We start from the raw sequence: 20,604 nt of genomic DNA on the forward strand, positions 1-20,604 counted from the left end.
TTGGCAGGTATGAAGCTCTGTGACTGATTGGTATACAAAAAATCCATTTGTTGCACATTAATAATGCATTAGTACAATTTTGTCCCCAGTGATGAAGGTAATTAATTATGCTGTTGTTTCTCAAGCATGTCAACTCATTACTGCAAACACTCCCCACTGCCAGGCTCTCCCTGCCAGGCTGGCTGCCTCCTCTCCTGGTACTGCCAATCAGGCTGTACTGCAACATCAAATGCACCAGTGCAAGACAAGCCTCTAGTTTCTATGCATTAATAATCAGCAGCTAGTGTCTTGTTACAGAGCCATTGATTATTTCAAAAGTGCGGCCCTTTGAAATGATCAGGACACTGATTGAGGGTCACCCAGCCTCCATCCTGTTCCCTCCCATTCCAGTTGGGAATCTGTGTAAAGAATGTCACTTATGAGCCAGAGTAAATGAGTGGACAAGAATTTAAGAGCGCTTGTGTGAATATTGTTGTATCACAGAAACACCCATGAAAGCATATTCAAGGCCATTGCTTCAATGTGCTTTCACCTAATAATACACTAACATAGGATGTTGTGAAGTGCTACATAAATATTTCAGGATGTTAATGTTCATAGGGGATTCAAGTGTGTCTTTTATGTTGTAACATTAGGAGTCAGCTTTTAATTTTTCAAAAAAGGACAGCAAACGTGCCATGTTGGAGAATGCTTTGTGAATATTCCCCAGGGTCTCTTTCTCACTAATAGTTATGGTTCTAACAAGTTTCCAAATCTGAATTATTTTCCTTAGTTCCCACGTGAGACCACTGCTGTGCTGCTATATTGCATTGCAATGTTGTTTCTCCCTGCTGTGGAGTGTAGCATGCTTCAAAACTTCAGTTATCCAGAATCGAGACACGGGTCCTCTGTGTCTATCTGACCAGCTCTTTATTGAATGGTCATGTGACCCCATCCTCCTCCCTACCAGAAACTCACTTACAAGATATTACAGGAGCCAAGGGATTCTTGTTAAACTAGGAAATATAATTTATTGCATAAAAATTATTTTTGTTACAGTAAGAAGGCTAGACATTTATGTACAATTGGTCATTTTTACAGAATTAAAGAAACACTTTATTGTTTGTTTTAAAAAGAGGTGTCGGCTGCATCTAGCATATTCTATTGCTTACAGGTGTCAAAAAGATCAGATTACATACAGGTAAATGAAGCACAGGAGGGAAATAAATATTTTTCTCTTGAAAAAGCAAATGGAAAATAGTTATGTTGCAGCTTCATGGAGTATCAGCTATCCAGATTTCTGCATAAAGAAATACAAAATATTTTGGTGAAATTAAAAATGTTTAAGTCTGCAATATTAAAGATCTTATTTTAGTCTAACTAAATGCTTGCCATAATTGCACACTGGTATAAAACCGTCGGCCAGTCAGACCCAGTGCAATCTAAGAACGTACTGATTAGGAAGGTAAAGATGTCTGTTGCTGCTTTGTTTCTGCATGAACGGCAAGGCTGGACAAGACCACTGAGTCTCTCTCAAATGCACATGGAGCTCAGCACTATCAATATCAAAACTATCTAAGGATCGCATTGCACTTACAGGCCAGTCCTTATTTTATTGACTCTTCTTTCCAGGTCAAGACTAAGCCTTACTCACAGCAGCAGTTGGAACAGACCAATGCATCACCTGCTTTCTCTTTTAAAAATACATACTTCCCCTCTGAACAGGCAAGAAAAGTCCTACAATGCGCATTTAAATTTGTACTTGCATAGTACTTGTACATAGAAAAAAAACAAACATACACACTCATGGTTATTCATGGTTGTGAAAGTTGAAAGATACTGCTTAAGTTTTGGTTTTTCTTTTTCAAGAGTTAAACACGTTTTCCCCAATAGTTAGAAAAATAAAAGTGAATAAAAAGAACTATACTGTAATAGCAGTAATGATATGAAATTCATATAATAGTGATGATGATCCTGGGCTCAGTGGTAGAGCTATAAAATCTAGTACAGAACATAGTGAAGATCTGTGCCTCTGACACACTGGGGGAAATGGTACAGGCTGGCAGGACTGCCTATCTCTGCCTGCTAGTACTTAATGTGTTGGTTGGGCCAGCACTGGCTCATCCTGTTCACACACTAATCTAGAGTAGCGTAGTGTTGACCACTAGAATTATATGCTTTGCTTTACCTTAAAAATATTCCCTACAGATAATTAGGAAAGACCTGTTGATTTGCAATATTAAATTACCTGCATGGAAAAAGTTGTGCACACTGAATGAAGAAGACATAGCACCAGAACTGGTCTCTCTGATGCCAGATGTGTTTAGAGTACAGGCAACAAGTGTGAAAAAGGCCAAAAATAGAAAGTGCCCCATTTGTGATGCACATATGAGTGAAATATTTTTTTTTTGCTTGAATCTGGAACTTTTTCATGTCTTTTTCCGATGCCACTTCTCATGCCAGTGTGCCGATAAGATTACATGCTGTTAATTACAGCAATTTAACAGTATCAAACAGCTGTCAGTCATCACCCAGACTACAGAAGGTAAAGACATGTTCTTCACCTCACAGAGGGAAGCGGGGCTTTCTTATCTATTGGGAGATCACCCTGCTGATAGCCATCTGTATCCAACAACTGGCCAATTTGACTGTCCAACAACCATTTCTGGACCAGTTTTAGCTGTTTATGAGGAGGGCACATGACCTCCTAGAGGCCAGACTGTATCCTGACCAGCTTTGCAGTGTATACATATCATACTGTACATCTTTAAATCATAAAGAGGGTGGGAAGGGTGAGTTTCAGGCAGCATTCATTAAACACTGGACCTGCAGATTGTGATAAAAGTAACAATTTTGTCGATACCATTTGTTTAGTAACATTCATTGCTATAAACAAGGTGATTAAAGTTTGCACTTGGGGTGTTTTAACCTTTGTTACTCTTTTCTGGACAGATTTCACAAAGCAGTAACAATTAGCCCACTGTGAAAACCAAGTGTGGATGTAATGATGTGATTGGCTGATCTGTGTTCAGACAGGACCCCAAACTGTAAAGAAGTGGGACATCTCACTGCCCTGATGAGGGTCCTTCACTTGCTGCACATCCCCTTTTTGGTCAAGCTGGGCTGACCGAATCATCCGATCTGATCCCTCTTCAGGGTGAGTGCCATCTCCCATCAGGACAAGGATGGTGCAATGTGATCAGAACTACACCTAGCTCAGCAAGCAGTGACCATGAACATTAGTCTAACAAAGCCCTGAGCCTTTTACACTGGAGCATTTTACGCAGGACGTTTCTCCCATCCTGCTACCTTTAAGAGGTGCCAATTGTTCTTTAAAATCTCATCAATTTCCTTCCATTATCTCCACTGTCATGAAAACAAATGACAAAATGTGCAAGAAAGATCTGAAAAGGTTTTTGCTCCACTGCAAAGGTCTGTACCATGAAATAAAACAATTTTCCAAAAGAAGACTTCAGAAATGGCATTTCTTTTTTCCATATCTGTGTTATCTCTATTTTTGAACTTTCACATGTTACCTCCAGAAAAAATGGGATTACATTTTGCCAAAAAATAAACCTGTAAGTATTTAGTCCAGGTTTCTCAGCCCAGGTGTGACTGTTCATAACAGTGATTCTTCTTCTGCAAGTTCCAGTCACTGATAAGATTTTAAGATTCCCGTTGCATAGTAGCAGACCCATTCTTAGCTTTCCTATAACTTTAAAGGAACATACATGGGTTTGTTACCCCAGCTAACCCGACTCAGAAGAAAATGGAATGGAGCTAAACGGATATGCAATAGGAATCCACAGTGAGTACTGCCAATCTGCAAGATGATGGACACTGAGCTCCAGCCCCAGCAGAAGAGCAGTGCAGTCAGTCCAGTCTACACCCCAATCTCCTGCTGCAACGGGCTATGCATCCTCCCAGCACCAAATATCAGACTAGAGCCCACTAACAACCACTGACTCCAACATAATGCGAGAATAAAACAAAAAATCCAAAAATATGGATAATAACTTAAAAAGTGCGTTTCCTAGGAAACTCTTAATGGTATTGAAGCTGTGTGTAGCTTATTTTGCAAAGTGATGGAAATATGCAGAGGGAAAGGGAGAGAAGTGAGAAAGATCCAGATGATCCAATTGTTATACCTGGAAGTTGAGTCTGTCACCAAGACAGTTGAATTATTACTATTCTTATATACTGTGTGCCTCTACACAGGGCCTCAACAATGTGTCAGCACTGCACTGCAAACAGGAGGAGTTCAAAATAAAAAAAACAACATAAAAATATGACAAACAGTCCAGACTGTTACTAAAAAAACAAATCATTCAAGCTCCCCTGGGATTCTTTGTCCAAACCCACCCACTGATCTGGTGTACTGGATCCATACTGGAGTGACCTGGCGAAAGATTCTAAGGCAATAATAGGGAATCAAGCTCCCTGTGGGGCACAATCACACAAACAAGCAGGCAGCATCCCCACACCCCTACACATACTCCCTGCCCCCTGTTCAAATCCCCCCGCCCCCCTACAGCAGCAGAGTTGATCAGGCGAATCGAAGAAGTCCACTGACACGCAGGAACAGGCTTCGCTGTGGGGTACAGCACAGTCTGTGCACAGCCCAGCTCTGCCATTCTGTGCGATGGTACCTGATGCAAATAACACTGCACTGCGAAATCCCTGAGAGACCTGGCCAGAGCGTCCTGTCTGTGATAGGCCTCAGGCGGGCCTGTGCGAGATGATGAGGGTTGCTGTGCACTGAATCGGTAATGGGGAGCTCTCACTTCAGTGGGCGCAGAGTGCCACATGCGGAGTTTCTGGGGGAGACGCGTGGAGCATGGTCCTCAAGGTTTGTGAGCTCACGGCGCCCCGTTTGTGCTTGCGGTCTCGCCCGCCTGCTTAACAGTCACCCTCGGTTGCCATGACGACCAGCACCTCACTCTTGCCCATCTCTTCCAGCGCGCTGGCCAGCGAGTTCAGGTCAGCGTCGTCATGGTGACACGCCTCCCACAGGTCCAGCAGCACGCCCGTTGGGCTTGGCTTTGTGGCAAAATAATTCAGATACCTGCAAGAGAGACAGAAAGAGGGGTGAATGCTAATGAATGACTGTGCTTCAGTGAGGTTTAGAAAGAAAAGTTAATAAAAACTACACTAGAAAGAGTCTGATAGAAAGAAAAATAACACAATACATTCAGTAAAAAATCAACACTGTGTCAGAGTCACAAAGAAGTTAATTTACCCACCATGCACTATTACAGAGAGAACGCTTGCCTGCCTTTTTGAATTCCATTTGGCAGTACCTGTCAAAGCCTAGTCGGTGAGCCAGAAGTCTCCAGTCACTGCCACGGGCACTGGGGGCATCCAGGCTGGCACAAATCTTGTTGCGAATGGAGGCAGGTAGTCTGAAGGCATAGGGGCCCACCTGAGAGGAAGGCACACAGCCCCCAGCCACTGGGAACGGATTGAAAGGAGTCACGTCCTTAGAGGATAAACAGAGAAACATGTTACTCAGGGAAGTTTTACAGAACACCCATTTTGAGATGTTTGTCAAAGGTAAAGATGCAGAGTTGAAGACTTCTCTTTATCTCTTTCATTTGTGTGCATCAGCACCTGTATCTTCCTCCATTTGTCTATCTCTGTCTCTTGCCCACAGGTCTCCTGTCACTCCTGCTCCCCCCAGCTTTTAGGATTATTTTCTCAATTATTATGAATCCCACCCTTTTCCAAGTGCAGCTGTTATTTTTTTTCCCCGGGTTGCCTACCGAGATGAGATCTAATTTTGCAGTGAAACAGAGGGAATAAGTTCCTATGCAAATATGAACAGTGCCTCACTCCTTGTCCATCTGAGTTTCTGCAGTGTGCGAGTGCGTCTGCTCTGTCTGTCCCCCCGGACCCCGCAGTGAAGTGGAATATTACCTCCTGCAAGGAAGTGTGCAACTGGAAAATCTGCCCCTCCCCTTCCACCTGGCGCACACAGATCTTGCAGGTAAGCTCCGAGACAGCCAGACTGCTCCGTTCCAGACTGAAGGTACAGTGCAGGGTGCGCTGGCTGCCGCTCCAGATGTGATAGAAAGGGATCTCCTAAAGGAGGGAAAGAAAGATGACACATGGTAATGGGGATTCTGCGCGAGCTGCACATCTGTATCGAAGCACAATGCAGTCAGTATCTGCATATCCATGCGCCATCTTGTACGATATATAAGAAGGCTTCAGTTGGAAATAAATCGGTGACTGAACACCAAACCTTTTTCATATTTGTAAAAAAAAAATTTATTTCATTACAGTGGTTCAGTCTGTCCTGCTGGGCCATGATAATTACATTCTGTAAGGATGCGGCATTGAAGAAATTCATTATTTTATGTATTGTGTATTTTTATAGTAAGAGTTCTAGAGTGCTAAGAACATTCATTAAGAGGATATGGAATGAAAACAATTCAACACTGAAAGAAAACAGCTGAGGTAGAGGAGGGCTAGAAAGCATGCATCTTCATTGCTCCACTACTAAGCATGAAATTCACAGCACAACTGTTTTATAACCATTTTATTTTCCATTTATAGATCATTTGAGATAACTTCTCAGCCAAAACATAAATATTTTTATATTAATATCAATGTAGAAAAACATAACAATTCTCCACACAACAGTTCAATGGGAGAGCGAGGAGCCTGAAGAAAGACTGGAGTGAAACTTGAAAGGGTGGAGGAAAAGGAAAATATACCAATAAACTATATATTTTAATAAAAGTGTAACAATTTCATGACAATACATTTTTTGAAGATGATTTAACTTCCACAGACTAAGTAATAGCTTTACCATAAACAAAATGCCAATATTTATTTGCTCCAGTTGTATTATATCCAGACCAGTACTGTGTTCTAGTACTGTAGAATCCTGTTTCTAAACTCAGGGTGCCCTATCCCAGCAAAGCATTCTGCATTGCTCTGCTGCTCTAAGGACACTGCAGCACAGGAGGGTTATGCCTCACGAGAGTTTCACCTACAGTAATGCTCTCCCATAAGCCACATTTCCATTGTAAATGGTTCCTTATAGAGACAGACTCTCATAAATGAGTTCAAGAGGGTGGCTGTGTCAGCATGCATAGGCGGCAAAGGAACAAGTAAAGGTTTATTCCATGCTGAAAAGAAAAGAGACGCAACGTTTCGGTTCTGGAGCCTACTTCGGGTGTGGACAACTGAAGAAGGCTCCACAGCCAAAATGCTGAGTTTCTTTTCTTCTCTTTTCAGCATGGAATAAACCTTTACTTGTTCGTTTCATAAATGAGAACAGGAGGCTCATCTTTGTGCAGATGGCTCTCACACCCCTGTGGAAGGATGGAACAAGCTGGCCAGTGATGATATTGCAGCCAATACCCTGTCTACTTTCAAGAAATGGCTGGATGAGATCCTTGGATCACTTAGCTACTTGAAGGGCCAAATGGGCACCTCACATGTGTAACTGTTCTTAAAACTCTAAACTAAAAAAATAAAATTACTGAGAATAATTGGATGCAATTATATTAAAGCACAGCAGTAATCTCTCATTCTTAACCATACTAAATAAAAACTGCAGTAAGGCGATAGAGAATATCGCTCAGTGAGTGCGGAATTTCAAACTAATCCTCGCTCTGAAATCTCTCCTCCAGGAATGCTCTTTCTTTGCAGGGTGAAATCTCTATAGCTGCATTCCCTCGTCTCTGCGCTTTGTTTAATATACTCACTGGCTGGAGTGAAATGAAAAACAAATCTCTTGTTGCCTTTTTTTATTTTTAAACCCATAATCAGATCAGAGCCTCTTTTGATGAATTGCAGTGGATTAATTTGTGCTGGTTCGCTCCTTCTCTGCAGACACACTCCCTGCTCCTCCCACCACACCTCACACTGCACACCGAAAGCACAATGTGGATCTGAGGAACTAGATCTCTGGTGGTTTAGAAAGGATTCTCTGCAAGCCTTTGCATGCCTTTGTAATAGAGAAACATTTTATATGAGAAGAAATTTCCACATGGTCATTCAGCTACAGCAGAGCGGTGTCCCAGCTGTGAGCAGGGGCTCTCAGGTAAAACAGGGGACCTTTACTGAGCTTAGGAGGTAGATTCAGGAGCTGCAACAGCTCAGATTGGTTGTGACTTAAATAGAAACAGTCTGCAATCAGGAGCTGCAGCTGTTGCTGTTTTGTTGCTCTGCTCAGAAAGGCTTTCTAAGCCTATAAGATAAGATAAAGATACTTTATTAGCCATACACAATTTCTTGCTTTAGTAGAATCTGTCTTTTCACATACCCCAGCTTGCTCTCCATGAGACACACAGGCACACACACAGGGGATAGAGAAGCTTGGGGTCAGAGCACAGGGTCAGCAATTTATACGACGTCCCTGGAGCAGCTGGGGTTAGGGGGCCTTGCTCAGGGGCCCAACAGAGTAGGATTCCTCTGCCAGCCGTGGGATTTGAACCGGCAACCTTCCAGCCAGAGGTGCAGATCCTTAGCCACTGTGTGGGCATAGCCATAGCTCCGCCCCTAAAGCTTACAGCACCTGGTATTCCCAGGCGGTCTCCCATCCAAGTACTAACCAGGCCTGACCCTGCTTAGCTTCCAAGATCAGACAAGATTGGGTGTATTCAGGGTGGTATATTGTAGTATCTTTTTTGTGGTGACCAAAATCTAACATGGCATTGTACAAGAGGTTTTAATAGAGCATTTTAGAGCTTAAGCATAACTTCTCTGGATTTAGATTCCACACTTTTTGTTATATACACAAGCTTAATTGCTTCTGCACACTGTTTATCTATATAAATGCCCAGATCCCTAATATGTAGCTTTCTATATAGTAACAGCACCTGTACAACATGTATAGTTTATGTTCCTACTACCCAGTGTGGACCCTTTGCACTTACCAACATTGAATTTCATTTTCCATTTGTCAGACTTTGAACCCTCCCTTACCTGATACTTGGCAAGCAGTTTGCTCCTCCAGTGGGAGTGAGGGATGTCGTGGATGGACAGCCGCAGGTTATGGTAGCTGTCTTTGAACAGCAGTGGCTTGGGCTCCTCCAGTAGGCAGCCCCCCAGACTGCGCTCTAACTCCACCACCTCCTGCAGCGGGAGAAGGAAAAAGAAGCACTGTAAGCTCCACTCCCACTCGGAGGCGCATTATGCTCCAATTCCCCCACCTCCTGAAGCGAGTTACTGCTGTTGCTGCGACTGTGAAGAGGAAGCAGACCGAGGTAGGATGTGTGAGGGGGGTGTCAATGTGTTTTTGTGTGGCTCATTTTTCTTTGATTACTGTTGTTTAATTGCTTTGGCAAAAGTAGGTCAATCTTGTCATGGCAACAGAGTTGTTTTTAAAACAAATAACAGAGACACTTTAGACTCTAAACTTAAATACACACATTTCTTGACTGTGCTGAGAAAACATACAAATATTCCATCTTTACAGTCTGTTGGAATCTGGGTGACAGACTCTTTTGCTTTGCCTGTTTTTCTTTCCATTTAAGAGTGGAAGTAAGACTACCATTAATTCACCATGTGAGTCCCTGGCTGTTTTAAAACTAACAATGTAGTAAAAATTAAATATTTTCACACGGGATTTTAACTTCATTTCAAAGAGTTCCTGTCTTTCCGAGCACACATATACAAAATAACACAACAAGCATGCGTCAGACAGCCCCTCCAGCTTGTAAAACCCGAAATGTCTAAAACTGCTCCGCAACAGAGCTCTTATTTCTGTCTCTGTTTCATGATCTTAACAAGGGGGAAAAGGAACGCAGTGCTGTGGCTCATTAGCAGCCCTCTCAGCTAATTGACTAACAAGCCCCAGCAGCAGACAAGCTGATAACATTGCAGCAGACCAAGGTGTTAATTCAATCAACAGCATCTCATCTCATTTGCAGAGTGTATTATTGGTAATGAGTTTGGCAATAGCTTGACCATGTTCCTCCTGTATCTTCTTTCTAGGTGTGTAATCGTCTTTTTGACTCACAGTATAGGGTTGTAAGAGGTTTAAGAGGTGTCAGAGAAAGGCAAAAGACAGGGTAACAGAAACATACAAAAAAAGTGAGTGTGAAGAAAATTAACAAGGTGTGGAGAGATTCTGGAAGAAAGGCGGACTGGGACCCAAAATACAGACAGAGAAGTGGCAGAATAACATAATAGTGCAAAAGTTGCTTTTCTAACTCTAAAAAACTCACCTCATCTTCCAAAATGCTTTATAGTGAGTAAAATGATAGTTTGAATTCTATTCTCCCTTGTGACATTGTCTCCTGCTAGAGTTTCCAGCATTAAAATTGTATAACGGCCTCCAAAACCCTCCCAGAAAATCAAATTGTGCTCTGCAGCCAAAAGCCCTGCCATTGCCCCGACAGCCTTGCCTTAAGAGCGTGAGGGGTGTCCTGAGTGCAGTAGATTCGGAGGCTGTAGTCGAGCGACAGAGAGGGCATGGGGGCAAAGAGGGCAAGCTGCAGGCGCTTGGAGGCCGGGTGTGAGCCGGACTGCCCAACCAGGCTGTAGGTGCCCAGCTGGTCCAGTAACACGTGGCAGCACCGCGACTCCAGCTGGCAGTAACAGGGCGTGGACAGGTTCTCCTCTCCCAGAGTCACGACCTCCTGCACAGAAACACAGCCAAACACACGCCTGAGTGCTTGAAACACACTGATAAATAAATCTCAGACATCATGCTTTTATAGAGAGGTTCTCACTCTACCATCAATGTCTATTCAGCACCTCTAACCCTAGAAACACACTCATCTAGGACTTTACAAAATATCCTAAGAATTCATAGAATCTGGAAATAATTATACAAATGACAAATTCACACAACAAGAGTCAGAAAAATAGTTTAAAAACAGGATTATACAGAATATTCTACTTACAGTATATTATTTACTCCTGATAGACCAAATGCTAATATAGTGCCTCATACGCTCAGCATATTGATCACACCACATACTGGCATACACTCTCACATACAGCAGGCCAAAATGGGATTTTTGTAGTTTTTCCACTTTTTACCATATAAACACCATATACCCCAGATTGCCACAGATTCCCACCATCTGAACTACACTTTACCCTGTACGCTCTATAAGGCTATTACTGTGCAATGCTACTCTTTCTGCTACATGGACCAACAGTAAACTTTTATAATGGTGCAGCAGCCATGCAGTCCAAACACAGACAGGAATGCTATCTGGGTCCCTCACCTCCCACGTGCCCTGGTGGCACTGAGTCTTGAGCTGCAGGGTCCAGTCTGAGCTGTCCAGGTCAGCACAGTGCGGGACAGTCAGAACCACAGGGCGGCACAGCAGCATGCTGGTCGGACCGCAGGTCACCGCTGGGCTCAGCACTGTCTGGGTGCCATCCGAGGGCAGTCTGAAGACACAGAGGGCCTCATCAGGTACAGGGCACTGAACTACAATAATAATGACTCCTTACACTCACATAATGCTTTTTTGGACACTCCACTCAAAGTGCTTTACAGGTAATGGGGACTCCCCTCCACCACCACCAATGTGCAGCCCCACCTGGATGATGTGATGGCAGCCATAGTTCACCAGTGCACTCACCACACACCAGCTATTAGTGGGGAGGAGAACAGAGTGATGAAGCCAATTCATAGATGGGGATTATTAGGAGGTCATGATTGGTAAAGGCCAATGGGAAATTTGGCCAGGACACCGGGGTAACACCCCGACTCTTTTCATGAAACACCCTGAGATTTTTAATGACCACGGAGAGTCAGGACCTCGGTTTTACATCTCATCCTTTTTACAACACAGTGTCCCTGTCACTACACTGGGGCATTAGGACTCTCACAGATCGCAGGGTGAGCGGTAGTTTTTCCCAGGAGGTCTTCCATTGTGGTACTGACTATTGTTCCATTGTGGTACAGCAGATTTACACCTGCTGAGCTTTAGTGAGATGTCAGTTGAGAGTTGCCAGGTGATAAGGCTGCTGCCCTACATGTACAAACTGCTCAAGTGTCCAAATTGGTGAAGGGTTTACATTAGTGTAATTAAAGTAAAGTCAACATTTGCCATTGTATAGCAAGTTTAGTACATGCTTTTATAGCCTGTCCTGAATATTTCAATGTTGATCTCTTTCCCAGTTTTTCACAAACAGTTCACGCACAGTTGAAAATTTCAATTTTGTCCTCATCAATATAATATGCACATTCAGAAAAAATAGAATTTCTTGAAAAAAAAGTAAAATACAGTACGTTTCCACAAAATGTGCCTTATTCATTAGCGAACATTATACTGACTTTGACAAACCAGGCCCAGTAAAATATTAGAAGTATTTGCCTCATGCAAACGAGCTGTGGAATCAGCAGTGTGCTCCATGCAGTATCATAAAGCTATATTTGATCACTCCACACACCAATTATACCAAAACAACCAGCCACCAGAATATTAGCACTAAAATCAATTTAACATTTTCATGGATTAGGTTTCCTATCAAATTAGATGCTCCAAATGTGACCTCTTAGCTGCAGCCCATAAAAGACTGAGGAGGGCTGAGTGCCAGGAAGGTGCTGCCTGTTGTTCCAGAATCCCAGAGAAGACTTCACGCACATCTGTCAACGTGCTGTGTTAGTACAGGTGGGGGTGCGTGGGTGGGGCGCTGTGGTACTCACATGGTATTTTCCCACTTGTTGATGATGAGGTACATTTCATAGAATTTCCCCTGTGGAATTGTTCCTGGTGGGACCAACAAACTGACCCCTAGTGGAGAAAGAAAAACAAGAAAGGACAAGAAAAAGAGTTCATCAGAAAATTATTATTATATTATTATTATATAATTCACATTGCCTTCAAGTAGGGTGACACATAATATCTGGAATCGGCAGTTATTTTTCTGAGATTCTCACCCAATCTGGAATTGCTAATTGCTTTTTTAGGAAGACTCTCACAACGCACAGGGAGAACCATTACCTACAACAGGCCCAGCTGCCATTCACCTTTTGACACCCTGGAAACTATTGAGCCTCACAGGCGAGTCAGAGTGGTGCGTCTCTCAGTGGCGTCAGTGTAAGTCACTCCAGTTGCTGTTTCACTGGAATCCAAGAGAGGCCTGGCTGACTAATGCCGGGATCAGACAGGAGACATCTGGGCCACAGAACGAAATAGAGCCCAGTGTAACACGTACACAGCACACTTACTCTAGATAACCTATACATCCTTCTGTGAGCACTAACCTGTGTTTGGGATGGTCAGCCTCCCGCCAAGGCAGCCCAGAGTGGCACTAGCGCTGTGTCCCGGCTCACGCGGCAGGGTGTGGCTGTAGGGGGTTGGCCCCAGGCCCTGGCCTTTCATGTTCAGAATCTCGCCGTCCTGCAGCCCGCTCCCATTGGGCAGCTCCAGCGAGGACAGCGTGGAGGAGTTGTACACCTTGATCTTGAGGCTGGGGAGGGGGTCCAGCAGGGGCGAGGTGGTCATGGGGATCTTGTCAGCAGAGTCCTGCAGGGAGTACATCGGCCCCCGGTATGAGCCGGCTGTGGCCGTCAGGTCAGGGGGGGCAGAGGGATGAAGGAGCTGGGGGTTATCTGTCATTCAGAGAGAGAGAGGGATTACTGTTTATGAGACGCAGACTCAAATATGTGAAGCTATGAGATATCAATGTGAGTGGGGAGGAAGGGAAGGAGAAAGATGAGTGGGTATCTGAATGACAAGAGCAGTTAATTCAAACTGTTGCAGCTATGAACTTTACTCCATTAGACCAAAGAGAACCAAACCAAGTGGGACAAAATACCAAAAGTGCAGGATTACAAGGGAAACAGTGCTGCACCATTCCTGTAAGCGAGAGTAAAGTATGTTTCTGTAATCTCCCCACTGTCCTGCTCCACACTGTAGCCCACAAGGCCAGGTTATTTTGTTTTGGGGAGGTCGGGGAGAATTATTGTGCTCCATCACAGAACAGAATGCAAGCAGGATAACAGACTGTTTTATAGGAAGGTAAATCTTATTGTGTGACTAAGCCCAGGTCATAAATTCCCACTCAGCTGGATGCATGTCAGCATGTAGTGTCATGGCCAGGAAGGCAATTCTTATCAGAAGCTCAATTTCTAGGAGCAGAATTAAGTAACTTTCAGAGTGGTATCATTCTTTCTAGCAGCTGTATCATCTCTGGTATAAACATAACTTACACCTCCCCCAGATCTACACAGGCTACAGTCACATGAGCTAACATATGAAACACACTCCAAAAGAAAGCTGTTAATTCCGTACTGCGATGTTTTTCTATATAGATGCTCTAGGACAGCTCAGTTTTGACTCCTTTGCTCTGAGCTGCTAATTGGCAATTAAATCCCACACAGGAGTGAGAAGAGTTGTGCAGTTGTGAACTCGGCACTGCACACCACCCAGGAGGCAAATTAAAACACAGCACTGCAGCTCTGTAGCGCTGAAGACCAATGCCCTACAATGAACACTGTTTCACAGAGGGAGAAGATACAGGACAGAAAGGAGATGTTGGGGTAGTGTATCTGTACAGGATGAGGCAGGATGAGACATAGTGAACTATAATTGTGCCTGAGATATATACCTACACTCATGGTAGTCTGGTTGGCTCTACAGGTGTAGAGGTCACACATGAGTACTGAGTCCATCTGATAGGTTGTCACTCAATATAGGGACTTGTCTTAACAGTATCAATAATTAGGACAGTTAGAGAAATCCCTTTGAGATTGAAGATGGAAGTAAATTGTAGGAAAATCTATATGAGGACATAAGGGGAAGCTACAGTACTGAAGAGAAGGAAGAGACAGTCACTGTCTCATCTTCCCATGCTCAAACAGTCTGATCTCACAGGGTGGAGAAATAGCACTGTGGAGAGAGGTGGAGAAATAGCATCGTGTGAGACGCTGTAGGATAGATAGTATCTTTACTGAATATCGTACAAGGGCTAAAAATGGCATTTTATGTTAACCTGAAAGTTAAAGCTTATAGATCAGGAAGTATCGAGGGTATATTCTGACAGTACCCCTGCCCACGAAGGCAGCAGAGGGGCAGGAGCCCCAGAGCACTGACTGACACTGACCTTGCCGTGGGGGCTTGTAGTTGATGGGGTGGAACCCAGCAGTGAGCGCGGCAGAGGAGTCCGTGATGTCGGTGTCGAAGTCGCGGCAGTGGCGCCGGTATACGACCACGCCCACCACCATCAGGATCACAAAGGAGAGGAGTATGGCCACTACCAGGCCAGCGTACAATGCCACATCCCCTGAGGCCTCGAGAGCTGTGGACAGCAGAGAGAGACAGAGCCCAGTGACTTGTATCTCATTGCATGTTCCTGTACCTTACAAACAAGTTTGTCGTCCTACATTTGTGGAGACTTCCCACAATGTATCTGCTCCACACTGAGTGAAAATTCAGGTTTGAAAACAAATATATTGTGCGAATATAGTTACATCTTCTATCAAGAGTTCATATCTTTGCGCGAACATTTACTCTGGCCACAGTGATAGTAATACATGCACACACACTCAGTGCATTGACAAAAAGAGCTCTATCCCCCAGGGAGAATGGTCCCTGGTTTCTACAGCTAGATTTCAAGCACAATGGCTGAAAATCTCAAAACCAACATTGAAACACGAGCCAGAAGCTAAAAGTAAGTGGAAGTGCTTTTAAAAAAGAGAACCCGGGCAATTTGTTACACAATGGGTTGGGAACATACGGCCAAGCTACCCAGCACTGCTGTTGAAGCTGAAACCTTCGTTTTCTTTGAGAATTGGATGGATAAGATTCTTAGATCAATTAGCTAAAGAACAAAAAACAGAGTAGATGATCCAAATGGACTCCCCTTGTTTGTAACCATTCTTGTGTTCTTAACATACAATAATGTAGAGACAAAAAAATAATAAAAATAACATGCGTACAATGCTTTTCATCTCAAAAGATCCCAAAGCACATTATATGCAACAATTTGTGAGTCTAGTGTATGTTTCATTCCTAAGGTGAATGAAACCTTTATGTGACAGTAGAACTGAGAAATCGGCTCACTAATGGAATTAAGGAGGAACCTAAGGAAGGTCAGAATGTACAGCCTCAGGTGGAATTTAGCCAGGCCATCATGGTTAACAGCCTTACTCTAACGAGGTCACAAGTTTTTATTTATCACAAAGACAGATTCCCAGCATAAAGATCCGCCTCCTGGTGAGGACAGTGCCTATTGTCACAACACAGATAATTAGCAGTGAGCAACAGCTAAAGTAGGATTTATCTGAAACACCGTCTGTCAGTTCAGGAGGCCAGGGCCATGGAAAAGTACAAGACACTCAGGCTGGAACTGTTGTGCATTCATGGAAAAACTGAGCTAATAGGTTTGTTAACATCACCATCGTGATCACCATCGTAATATCTACTACTACTAAAAAATACATATATAGTTCAAATTGAGGCGTTTGCAGACAAGAAATCCTAAACCGCTGCGCAAAAATCTATCCATTTGGCAAGATGAAAAAGTGATTTTAAAAGTGAACGTGACAGTAACCAGCCTTGAGGGACTGACGCCACAGTCTGTATTCCTAAAAGTACAATGCCCTGTCACACTGGCTTCATGGACTTCGTCTAAGACCGGGTATATCTCGCCAGTCACGCACAGACTACAGTCTTCGGGCAAGAGTGAGAACAAAAGAAACATTACAAACAAGAGCCATTCATCACATCTAGCCCATTCGGTTGCTCGTAGATAATTGATCTAAGGATCTAATAATCCAGTTCTTTCTTGTGAATACAGAAGTCAGTGATGGGTGAGAAGCAGAACTTTGGTTTTGCAGAATGATATGGCAGAGTCAATGTATTCAATGGTATTCAATGACGCTTTGTATTTTAATGTCAGTTCTGAAGTCAGCACATCAAAAGAGGAGAAACTGCTAAACTGCTCTAAACATACTAGATGACCTGTGAGAACATTATGGGAGATATAATCGAAGACAAGCATTGCAGCAGTCAGGGACAGCAAAAAATGATGAATGTAGAAAATGGATGGATGGATATATTACAGCAGTCGGTTCCGCAGTACATAAGGGGATCTAGCTTCTTGGCATCAGGTAAAAAATGACAGTATAACATAGGGAGAACAATTACATTGCAGACACACCACAATCTAGACCAACTGCTGCTGGCACATAATGGCTGCATTTTGTCACCTATGTGGATGCTACACTTCAGTAGTGGATGAAATAGGTCCTAACTGTAATGTGATGTTTCTGGATGAAACGACTTTATAAATGCAAAAATGCAAAGTGTTATTATCCTTATTGGCCAATGAGCCTGTGGTGAAAAGTCGCAGGACTGGGTGTTGCCACCAGGGGGAGCCATTCGCTAAGCAGGAGATTCATGGCAGAACACCACTGAGAAGAGCACACTGGTCATGCCCTTAATCAATAACAGTGAACTGTGTGAACTGCACAATCAGGTCTTTAGCCTAATATCCTTCACATGATGTACTCTTCAGTTTAATGTCACTGTTTATACCCCCTCTCTCACCCATCGAGGTTAGTGGGTGCACACACACTGAGTGATTAGTAACGGAACAGACAAAAAATGAAAATGAAATGAAAACTTACGATGGATTTTATGTTCAACAAAAAGCTTTTTATCTGTTTGAAAGAAAAAACAATAAAATGAGACCAGTGGGAAAAAATCAGGCAATGAAGTTAAAACCAAATATGTTAGATGTTAAAAGAAAAAACAAGAAAAAAATGAAGTTTGTGATATTTTAATAAAAACACATTAATTACTATTTAATAGTTTAATGATCCGATAACTATCACACTGCTCAGCCTGGAGAACCTAAAGTGAAACTAATCCATGATTTCATTACGATTTGGACACTCTCCAGTTGTTACCTCATTTAGATCAATTACAATGCAACAGAGCATCACTGGATCAGACAGACAATATAATTTGGGAAGTAAAAGTAACATACTACTATGTAAAAGATGCGTGTAAAGTTTTGAGGGCGATTACTGCTTTATTCCTTGCTTCTTAGCTGTCTCGGAGCATTTGTGTGAACATCAGAAAGCCTGAAGTTCATTGACAGCATTAGCAACATCATTCACTTGCTAACAACAACCCCTAAACTGCAGCGCTGCCCCACTGCCGGCCCCCGCCTGCCCAGAGGGGGCAACACTCACTGTGCATGCAGAGCCCATCGGTGCAGTTCTTGCTCTCCAGCAGCACGCCGCTGCAGTCGCGGCCCCCGTTACGCGGCGCGGGGGCCTGGCACTCCCGGCTGCGCCAGTGTGTGCACTCCGTGCTGCAGGCCGACCACTTTGTCCACTCGGTCCAGCCTCCATCCACTGCAAGACCCAGACAGAGGGCACTTCCTGTGATAACTTCCTCTGAGATGCATGTGCCCACCTGCTGTACAATGCTGCCGAGTGATTTTTTTCCCCCCTAACCATGCCAGTTCAAGGCATCGCTGGGATGGTGGGCACGCAGTACATGTGCAGTGGGGTACTAACCTGGGCACAGGGTGGTGCAGGAAATGCGATGGAAGGGGGCCCCGTCACAGAAGGCTCCCCCATTCAGGGGAGCGGGGTTGGTGCAGGTGCGCGTGCGCCTCTGCCAGCCCCTCCCACACCGAGCGTTGCAGGGAGACCACTCCGTCCATGTTGACCAGCCCCCGTTCACTGGAAGGACAGACAGGCGTGTAGGCACTCAGAAACACAGGCCGGACCAGACGCGCTTTCATCTCAGCGAAACACCATGATGTTGTTAAAGGTCTTTTAATAAACACCATATCAGACACACCGAGTCAGACGGGCAGACAGAGACTCAGACAGAGCAAGAGGTAGATGGAGAGAGGGGGCAGATATGTGGGTTTGTTGGCTGCAAGTAGCTCTCGGGAGTCATGCTGGCACCGGTTTTTACTTCAAAGCCTTGCTTTTATAAAAAAGAAAGGTCTAGGTCTATCATCTGGTACTGTGAAGGAGGAATTGGGTCAGGATTGCTAGTTATGGGGCAGACACTGAGTCAGGGGTATATGGCAATATGGTTTCAGCATCAGCAGGCATATGGCCTTAGAGGGAAGGTCTGCAGGCATCCCTGAATAAATATGGCAGAGCTGCACAGTGGTATCAGGTATGATGGGAGTGGAGTCCAGCCTACCATATACAACGACAGTGGCTGTGGTACTGCGGCGCTTGGCCACGACGTTGCGCGCCACACATGTATAATTGGCTGTATCGGACAGCCGGGCCTGCCTGATGATCAAGTTGTGATCGATAGTGATCAAGAAGTTAGAATCCATGGACGGATCAATAGGGTCCTCGTTCTTCAGCCACTCCACCTGCATGGAGACAGAGAGACACAGAAATGGCCAGGGTTGGGCCATAAAAATCCAAATAAACACGACCTTGTAATGTCCGTGCTGTTCTTGGCCTGGGAATTAAAGGATAGCAAACAGTGTTGTAAGACCCAGGTCTCCTAATGTCCAGCTGATGCAGAGCCATGTCCCCTACCAGGACCCTGTGGTCGCGTCCTGCTCTCTCAGCTCTCCTCCTGTCAGCAGGAAATACTCACTATTCATTTATTTAAACTCATTTAAACTAATTCAGCAAAAGGGCCCACTGAGCTGAGAGCACTTCTCACTGTGGCGGCTCTTTAAAATGCTGAAGGACAGTCTAATTACACACATCCTTAAAAACCTCCCCAAACAAACACACAAGCGTGGGCACACACAGACAATAGAATACTTTATTATCCAATAAAGGGAAATTGTGGGTACAACATGAAATGTGAAGCACTGGAGATCTTTAAAAAAACATTACATAACAGAATTCTTTAAAACGTATGAATGCCCCTAAGAGAAAGCTTTTCAAAAAGTTGGTTTTCTAAATGGTATTCCATTAAAAATGATCCTATGAAATGCTAAAGAATACTTAATAATAATGGCCACTGTTTATGGCTTTTTGAGAGGGTGGGGTGGTCTGGTTCACCTGAGTCACGTGGAATCACAAAATGTTTTATCTGAAATGGCCATTTTCAAACCACACTCTTGCTCCAGTGCAATCCCTAACTGCAAACACATTCTATCATTCATAAAATTGTATTATACTTGTATCCTACCTGACTACAAATAATCCAGCTAACATTAACCAGAAAATCAGATCTGATTGTCTCTAAGCCTTTCTAGTTTAGGGCAATATGCAGTCACAGGCTATCAGAGCATCCTATTCACCATTCCTTTAAAATGTGCATAAATGCAAACCAGAAGGTAATAAATACCAGCTACAAAATCCCTTTATCTTTCCATCCCCTAGTATATTTGGGTGCGTGCTCTCTGGAGTGCAGCTCTCCATCTTTAAAGGGCACTGTGCCAGGTAATCTGTCTGCAGCAGAGGAAGGCATTTCTCTGTCATTATGCCTAATGCCTTTCTAATTAACCCACTCAGCCAGTCCTCACACCGAGACATACACACATACACATGCAACAACACGTAGACACACTTCTACACTCATGCACACATGAACTCAGATACACACAATGACATGCACACACACACACATACACAGTGCTTGACACTGCGACACAGCAGGACAGCAGCTCCTGTCCCAGCCTCTATTGATAAAGGGCGTGTCAGTGAGCATGCAGTAAAATTGACGTATTGCCTTCGCAAGTGTAATACCA

At 43.9% G+C, this 20,604-nt stretch overlaps 1 protein-coding gene and 1 pseudogene across 1 annotated transcript in view; both read right to left on the bottom strand.

Moving 5' to 3' along the window:
- Positions 1-990: 990 nt before the first annotated feature.
- The window catches only part of unc5b (unc-5 netrin receptor B), a 59,146-nt gene continuing 39,532 nt past the window's right edge, over positions 991-20,604 (bottom strand). Inside the window, exons 5-17 of the mRNA XM_088917394.1 lie at positions 19,083-19,263; positions 18,437-18,604; positions 18,107-18,271; positions 17,537-17,569; positions 15,010-15,204; positions 13,169-13,516; positions 12,608-12,695; positions 11,175-11,343; positions 10,344-10,577; positions 8,920-9,069; positions 5,896-6,060; positions 5,280-5,458; positions 991-5,044 (exon numbers count right to left, since the gene is read on the bottom strand). Of these exons, the coding sequence (XP_088773520.1) occupies positions 4,879-5,044; positions 5,280-5,458; positions 5,896-6,060; positions 8,920-9,069; positions 10,344-10,577; positions 11,175-11,343; positions 12,608-12,695; positions 13,169-13,516; positions 15,010-15,204; positions 17,537-17,569; positions 18,107-18,271; positions 18,437-18,604; positions 19,083-19,263 (2,241 nt within the window). The 3' untranslated portion in view covers positions 991-4,878. The remainder of the gene's footprint in view (positions 5,045-5,279; positions 5,459-5,895; positions 6,061-8,919; positions 9,070-10,343; positions 10,578-11,174; positions 11,344-12,607; positions 12,696-13,168; positions 13,517-15,009; positions 15,205-17,536; positions 17,570-18,106; positions 18,272-18,436; positions 18,605-19,082; positions 19,264-20,604) is intronic.
- LOC148834851 (5S ribosomal RNA) lies at positions 8,498-8,615 on the bottom strand (annotated as a pseudogene).

The sequence above is a fragment of the Atractosteus spatula genome, chromosome 5 (genome assembly GCF_055471065.1).
Source record: "Atractosteus spatula isolate fAtrSpa1 chromosome 5, fAtrSpa1.hap1, whole genome shotgun sequence".
Lineage (NCBI taxonomy): Eukaryota > Metazoa > Chordata > Actinopteri > Semionotiformes > Lepisosteidae > Atractosteus > Atractosteus spatula.